The following is a 7,519-nucleotide window of genomic DNA, read 5'->3' as shown; positions in this document are numbered from 1 at the left end:
CCTAATGTACGCCAACCTCTCTTTTAGCTCACATCCTTACTACAAAGTAGTCTATCTGTGCCAAGCTTCTTTCTTAGCCCATGACCTACATTTGTTGCATTGTTGGACCATGTGTGACAACATTGCTAATTCCTTCCCCTCAAGGCATGAGTAGCCCATGTCATGTGCGTTAACCAAACCTTATGGCATTATGCTTATGGGTTGCACCATATTTATAGAGTTGTACTCACACTTCAAAGGAAATGTCTTAAAAATGATAAAACTTTTTAAAATATTATTTAAAAAAGTATTTTTTTTAAAAAAATCCTATATCAATTTAAAATTTTTTGATAATATTTAAGAATATAAGGTAAATAATATATAATAATTATTATATTTATCTAAAAGTACAAAAGCTCTTGTGAGATCAGAAAATAATTTTTAGGTTTTAATTGAAGGCAAACAAGGCTTTAGGCCATTCATTTGAAGGCAAAGTGTTTTCCAAAATATTTTTCGAAGAAAGAGTAAAAAATTTCTGCCATCACCGCTACATTTCCACCGTTGGATCATCATACCAAATTCCGGTACACAAATCATTTGAAACTCAACTCCTTCGGACCTCAGACTAACGTACTCCTTAAATACACACTAATCTTCCCCTCCTCTGTATCCACGTCGCTCTTCGTAATGGAAAAAAAACAAAGCAAAATATTCCATGAGGTTTGTCTGAAAACTGTGATTTCATTTTCCGTTTGGCTTGCGAGAAAAGAAAAGAAAATTAACGAAAGTTTTGAGTCTAATCTTCCTTGAAATATTCAAACAAGGAAACGATTCAACTCAACTAAAGCCGAGATAGTGAAAGACCTAAGTTGATTTGTTTTCTTTTCCTTTCCCCATCTGAGTAACAAACAGAGCGAAATCAACTTCTTCTGCTGATTTTTCCTTTTTGTTTACTTAATTTGCAGATTGATGAAGCTTCTTTGAGCTTGCTTTGGTGGGTAGAATTCAACTTCGATCGCTGAATTTGTGGATTTTCGCTGAGTGTACTCTGGTTTCTCTAATGGCTGGAATTAGGTTTCCAATTTTGAAGTCACTTTGTAATCCCATCTCAAAAATGCATTCTTTTAGATCGTATGATTCTTGTATGGATTTTGCAAAATATGCCTATCAAGTTCAATTAAAATCATCACATTCTTCTAGTAATCGTAGTAACCACACAAAAGAATCTCCATTTGCTGCTAATTTTGTAAATGCTCGTTTTAGAATACCGTCTATTGCATCTCCTGTAGATACTCAATGTTACAAAGCCAAACAAGTCAATGCATTTTCACCCACATTACTGAATTCACGCTTTGGGAGTAGTATACCTCTTATTTCTGTAATCCCAATTTCAAAATATAGATCATATTCTTCGTATTTCGGTAGTAAAGGAGATAAACCCCAAGAAAAGGAAGTTCAGGCTGCTACTGGTATGAGTGAACCGGATGTTAGTAATAGTGGTGTTATGGGTAGTGATTGGGTGGATAAGGTTAAGGATGTTTGGCAGTCTGCAGTCGATGCAGCGGCTTATACAGGGCAAAAGGCTAAAGAAACTTCTGATGAACTGGCACCTTATGTTGACCAGTTGCTGGATTCACATCCGTATCTTAAAAATGTTGTCATTCCAGTTGGGTGTACTTTGACTGCTACTATATTGGCATGGGCGGTGATGCCGAGGCTTTTGAGGAGATTTCATAATTATGCAACCCAAGGATCAGCTGTATTACTACTAGGAAGCTTACCTGAGGAGCAAGTTCCATATGAGAAAAGTTTTTGGAGTGCTTTGGAGGATCCAGTGCGATATCTAATCACCTTCATATCATTTACTCAAATGTTAGTGATTCTAAGTTCAACTTATTCCTTTTGGTTATTGTTTGCTTTGCTTGTTGTATTACGATTATAATTGTCCAATGTGCATGACTTTGGTGTGTAGAGGCACGATGATAGCACCAACCACAATTGCAGCACAATACATTGGACCAGCTTGGAGGGGTGCACTTATCCTGTCATTTGTATGGTTTCTACATCGTTGGAAAACCAATGTGTTTGCTCGTGCTTTGGCTGCTCAGTCTGTAGTGGGGCTTGATCGAGAGAAGTTGCTAGCACTTGACAAACTTTCATCTGTTGGTCTATTTGTCCTTGGATTGATGGCATTAGCAGAGGCATGTGGGGTAGCTGTTCAATCTATTTTGACTGTTGGTGGCATAGGAGGTAAGTTTGAAGTGCCAATTTCATATGCACTTTCATTTCTAATTGCATAAGGGCAATTGAATATATTATTGGGCATTCCATCAATTAGGATATTTCCCGCAAGCAGAACAGCAGCTCAAAAGCATCTCTAACTTGTATATGATTGTTGTTGGTTGGACCAAGTGAGCAGTGTGTCTTTAGCGTTGGGTAACATGCTAACAAGACATTCCATCATATGTACAAAGTTTCTTGTTTGTTTCAAGTCACTCCCCTGACCTTCCACATGACTGCCTCCTTCCGTTTCTTTCTTTCTTTCTTCTTCTTCTTCTTCTTCTTCTTCTTCATTTTTTAATCTCATGATTAACATGGCTACTCCTCCCTCTTATCACAAACTTAAGGATTATTGTTGCTTTTAACTATCTGATGTTACGAAAAATAATTTTTTTATTTTGGTGTTGTTCCCGAGACTTTGGTTGTAGGTTTATGAAAATAAAGCTTGTTTTATCTCCTCATAAGTATTATCCTCAGAATTGACTTTTGTCTCTTCATATCTTGTATGCAGGAGTGGCTACTGCTTTTGCATCTAGAGACATTCTTGGGAATGTGCTAAGTGGTTTGTCTATGCAGTTCTCAAAGCCATTCTCACTTGGAGATACAATAAAAGTATGTTCTACATGTTCTCTGTTACTAAAAACTATTTTTTCCAGGAGCCATCAGTCAAATTGAGCTTTCTTTGTTTAATAGCTCCATAATGAAGTTAACAGGGGCCATTTTTCATCGTCCCCATTTAATATGACTGCAAAAAAAGAATTTATAGAAGTCTCCAGAACACAAGCATAACCGAAGTTTTCTCTTCTTCTTTTCCTTTTCTCATTACTCCTTAATGTCTTTTTATATATATATATATATATATATATATATATATATCAAAGTGTTAAGCATTTACTTTCATTCCTTACTAGGCTACATATATGCAAGGATCTTCACTAATCACTAGAGATATATGTTATTTTTGAAGACCATCATTCCGTCTAGTATGACATTTTTTCTTCAACATAAATTGCGATGTACTTTCATATGGCCCCAGCAAGAGACAAGTAAGGATGTAATGTTTTATCACACTGCAGACCAATTAATGATTTTGATTGTTTACGCCATTATAACAACTTATTGCAGATTTGTAATCTTTGTTCCAGCATAATGGTGTGCAAAGGACAATTATTGAAGGAATAATATTTGCATGTTGTTCTAAAAATAGAAAAGAAACTATGCTTTCTATACGTTTGTTATGATCTCAAAATCCTTACCTGCTTCATAAAGTTTAAGCACTTTGCTCAAACATTATTTGCTTGAGTTTCTTGAGATTTCTTCCATGAGCTATGAATAACTTCTATTTTTCCAGGCTGGATCCATAGAAGGTCAAGTTGTAGAAATGGGACTCACTACCACATCATTGCTGAATGCTGAGAAATTTCCTGTTATAGTTCCAAATTCGCTTTTTTCTAGTCAGGTGAGCATATCCTTTTCTCTTCTGCTGTCCCTTCTGCAACTAATTACCACATGCCATTCATACTCACGGTCAACCATACTTTTGTTTCACTAGTGTTGAAGAATTTTAGGAGAATATAGATTGGCTTTAATGCATCTATCTATTAGTTAGGCTTTAATACATCCATCTATTAGTTATTACTATGTAATGGAAACTATTACCATGCCATTTCACCAAACCAATGTAAAATCTAAAATCTGCAACTCATAAAGTTTCAACCTCCTAAACTTGTTGTCTGGGCTTTTCCATATCATTATAAGGATGCACTTAAAAACAAATCCACTAGAGTTAAGTCTGCAATCTGCTTGCTACAAACTTTTATATAAGCAATTCCTTGCAAGAGTAGGCACCATTTGCTTCTAAAGAAAAGCTAGGAATTTTAGAAACTTTAATAGACTAGTTTATTTACCTCTTATTTACCGCTATTTGGATGAAAGTTATCTGTACTAAGTTTAAACAGTTTAGAAGTAGTGTTGGATTTTGCAATAAGCCAAAGCATGAATGTCAATGACTTCAGAAATTGTGTAGAAGAAAGTCACCATGCTGAGCCTACATAATGCAAAAGCAGAGGTTTCCTGGTTTAGGATCCTGTATATGTTATGCTGCCAATGCTACATACAAGCTAAGTTCTTTGATTTCTTATATGGACAGCACATAGTTCACAAAATGATCTCATTTAAGTTGTGTTATGATTGTACTTCTGTTCTGATCCCTTGCATGTGATAGGAATGGTCTCTCTCTCTCTCTCTCACACACACACACACATACACGTGTGCACACAGAAAATAATGTTGTTAGAACTTTGTCTAATGAGCATCTGTTATCTCAGTTATGTAGTAAGCTTTAGATGATGGATCTTATTTGCTTGCTTGACCCTAATTATGCTGAGGATTTTCATTTTAACCAAATTCATCATGTTCTTCATAAAATTGGTAGGTAATTGTGAATAAATCACGGGCACAATGGTGTGCTATGGCCACCAAAATTCCTTTGCAAAGCGACAATCTGGACAAGATTCCCCAGATATCAGATGATATAAAGAACATGCTAAGATCAAACTCAAAAATTTTCTTGGGAAAGGAGGCCCCTTACTGTTTCCTGTCTAGAGTAGAAAGGTCATATGCTGAGCTGACTATTGGATGCAATCTCAAACATATGGTAAATTTTCTTTTCAAATATTCTTATTACTGGTGGAATTGACCATTTCAGTTTCTTGTTTATTGAACTTTTCTATCTAAAATATTAACCACCATTGTAAATAGAGCAAAAATGAAACCACTATTTCATTTATTTAAATTGTGTCAGGCTCATCAGTTCAGAAACAAATCAAGCATCTTTAAACATCACATTGCACAAGAAGTATCTGTTTTGTTCAATTTCTTATCGAGTTCTAAACAGCTGCTAACTGATCCATGATGCAGTAAACATATTGTGAACAGTTCATTTTGCATCTACATATTTAGAACTGTCTAATGCTAAAATTATTCATCAGATCTTTCAGTCCCAATAGCTGAATCGTGATAATTTTCATGTGGCTGATATCTATTATAGTAAAATAGATCTAATTTTTGTTGAATGTTGAAAGAAGTGGAAGTAGTCTTGTATGAGCTTTTGTTTTGATGTCTCCTTTATCAGCACTAGATGAAGTCCATATTGATTCTCTGATGGTTGCTAGGACCTGCAAAGTTCCATCAAGAAACAAGGCCTGTCTTTAATTTTATTACTCATTAGTATTGTTTTCAGTGCCTAACGCTGGGATACATTTTCTTTTCAACACTCCAACCATGTTTCATGCACTTCTTTTTTTAGTTCTTTCTCATTTTACTAAGATATGTCTTAATGTTATTTGTGACTTCAGAGCAAAGACGAGTTATACTCTACAGAACAAGATATTCTTCTGCAGTCGGTCCGTATAATTAAGCAGCATGGTTCTACATTGGGTAGCACTTTCTCCATGTAAAGTGCAACCAGTCAGTATTATGGCAGGTGAAGAAACAAATTCCTTGTATGGAGGTTAGATTCTTGCTTCTTTGTATCTGCTAGATTTACTTAGAAACAAACTATGAATTTGTGTGAGTTATATCATAAATTTTAGTCATACAAGAACATGCCTTGTTCAGTTGAACAAATTTTGCATTGATGCTTTGTAGTAAGCATTCTTCAAGTCTATACTCTCAATTTTGTCTGATTCAAGACAATTAAGCTAGCAAACGAAGTCCTCTCTCTCTCTCTCTCTGTATTTATATATGTACATAGTATACATCATATAAATGTGTGTATGTCCAGGACTACTAAGCTGATGCATGTAGGTGTTACAATCATGTTTCCCAAACATTGTTTTAGCCCATTCTTTTCTGTGATCATCGCGTTTTTATCAGTTGTACTATATAAAATAGTAAGGTATGACTCTATTGTTTTTTGATGAGCAGTTTCATCTTGATGAGTGGTGAAAAGTGGATCAGGACCCAGTAAAGATGGATGCAATCTTGCTTCAAATTTTCAGGACTGGTGTTATGGGCCTTGTTGATTGACCAGGTGGCAAAAAGAAAGACCCCGTTTTAGATAGTTTTTATGGAGTGTTTAACTGAGCAAACGCCACTGAAGTGTTGTTTCCAAACTTTCTAATATGTGGGCAATAAAATAGGGCTTGATGATGTCAGTTTTATGATATCCTACTATGCATATAGTGGGTTTCTCCTAACTGTCTAGATGCTTGTTAAAGCTGTAAGGGCTGATATTGAGCCCAAAGCAAATTGCGGTTAACCTTTTACTTGCATTTGTGAGTGGGTTTTATGTGCTTTGGAGAACTCTTGAATCGGTTGAACTTAGTAGACTTGTGATTATAATGACCTACTCCCAACTGTATAGATATCGTCCTTTATGAGCCTAAAAGAAATTAGTGGTTTTAAAATGTACGAGGAGTCTATACATATATAACGCCAAAAACTTTTTTCCTTATCCGATGTAGGATATTACAATTATTTTTCCTTATAAACACAACATTCTCTTGTTTTATGAGATTATGGGGTTAAACATATAGACACTCCTCACGGGGCCAAACACACTCCCACAGTGGGATCAGTAATCAATTCTAACACCATTTGTAATGATTTACTCTAGACCATGTAAAATATTCTCCACTTTGGGCTCAAAGGGCCCTCACAGTTTTAAAACAGGTCTATAAAGTTAGGAAGAGTTCTCTTATCTGATGTAGGATATTACAGTTACCCCCATGCGATACAACGTACTCATTATGTCCCATAAGATTATGAAGCTAAACGGATAAACATTACTTATGAGGCTAAACAAACAAAGGTCTACATCGGGATTAGGGATTGTCTCTAATACTATTATAATGAATTATGCCATTTTATTTTTCGTTGCATCAGAATCCCATTCCATTTGATTGTATTTGATTGTATTCAATCGGCAGAATCAAAATAGGGTGTATAAACAGAACTTCTTTTGATTTTTCGGGCACATGACTAGTTACGAAGTCACATTGATAGCCTCTACTCGTGTCCTAGCTCGTCTAAGTTAGCTTCCGCTATTTCAAGAGTTTGCTGAGCTTCTTGTGGCTCAATGTCACTACCCTTCTCCGCATCATTTACTAAAACAGTGATCAATTGTATAGATATGGTTTGCTCAAGGCTTAAGGAACACTCATGACTTTAAAATATGTCTATATGGTTAAGAGGAATTCAATATATATATATATATATATATATATGTATATATATAATGTTAGGAATTTTTTCTTTT

General features: G+C 35.3%; 1 protein-coding gene across 3 annotated transcripts; it reads left to right on the top strand.

Moving 5' to 3' along the window:
* The first annotated feature begins 711 nt into the window (after positions 1 to 711).
* Positions 712 to 6,533, top strand: LOC117931527 (mechanosensitive ion channel protein 1, mitochondrial-like). Of its 3 annotated transcripts, XR_004654063.1 has the most exons (8): positions 712 to 847; positions 945 to 1,851; positions 1,952 to 2,229; positions 2,771 to 2,871; positions 3,611 to 3,718; positions 4,694 to 4,915; positions 5,616 to 5,770; positions 6,187 to 6,533. XR_004654063.1 is itself a non-coding variant. In XM_034852491.1 (7 exons), the coding sequence occupies exons 1-6, from the start codon at positions 1,040 to 1,042 to the stop codon at positions 5,715 to 5,717; spliced, it is 1,623 nt and encodes a 540-aa protein (XP_034708382.1). In that variant the 5' UTR covers positions 712 to 1,039; the 3' UTR covers positions 5,718 to 5,743; positions 6,187 to 6,533. The 3 variants fall into 3 exon arrangements, 1 of the variants encoding a protein (XP_034708382.1); XR_004654062.1 differs by having other exon boundaries at positions 712 to 1,851; XM_034852491.1 differs by having other exon boundaries at positions 712 to 1,851; positions 5,616 to 5,743.
* Positions 6,534 to 7,519: the final 986 nt, after the last annotated feature.

Source organism: Vitis riparia, chromosome 15 (genome assembly GCF_004353265.1).
Source record: "Vitis riparia cultivar Riparia Gloire de Montpellier isolate 1030 chromosome 15, EGFV_Vit.rip_1.0, whole genome shotgun sequence".
NCBI lineage: Eukaryota > Viridiplantae > Streptophyta > Magnoliopsida > Vitales > Vitaceae > Vitis > Vitis riparia.
The sequence above is the reverse complement of the archived record's forward strand: the minus strand, read 5'-3'. Positions and strand labels throughout refer to the sequence as shown.

Bases quoted from the DNA above. Each gene is read 5' to 3' on its own strand.
- LOC117931527 (XM_034852491.1), top strand. From the start codon at position 1,040: ATGGCTGGAATTAGGTTTCCAATTTTGAAGTCACTTTGTAATCCCATC. The intron at 1,852-1,951 runs GTTAGTGATTCT...TTTGGTGTGTAG, and splicing joins TTCATATCATTTACTCAAAT to AGGCACGATGATAGCACCAA. The intron at 4,916-5,615 runs GTAAATTTTCTT...TTGTGACTTCAG, and splicing joins GATGCAATCTCAAACATATG to AGCAAAGACGAGTTATACTC.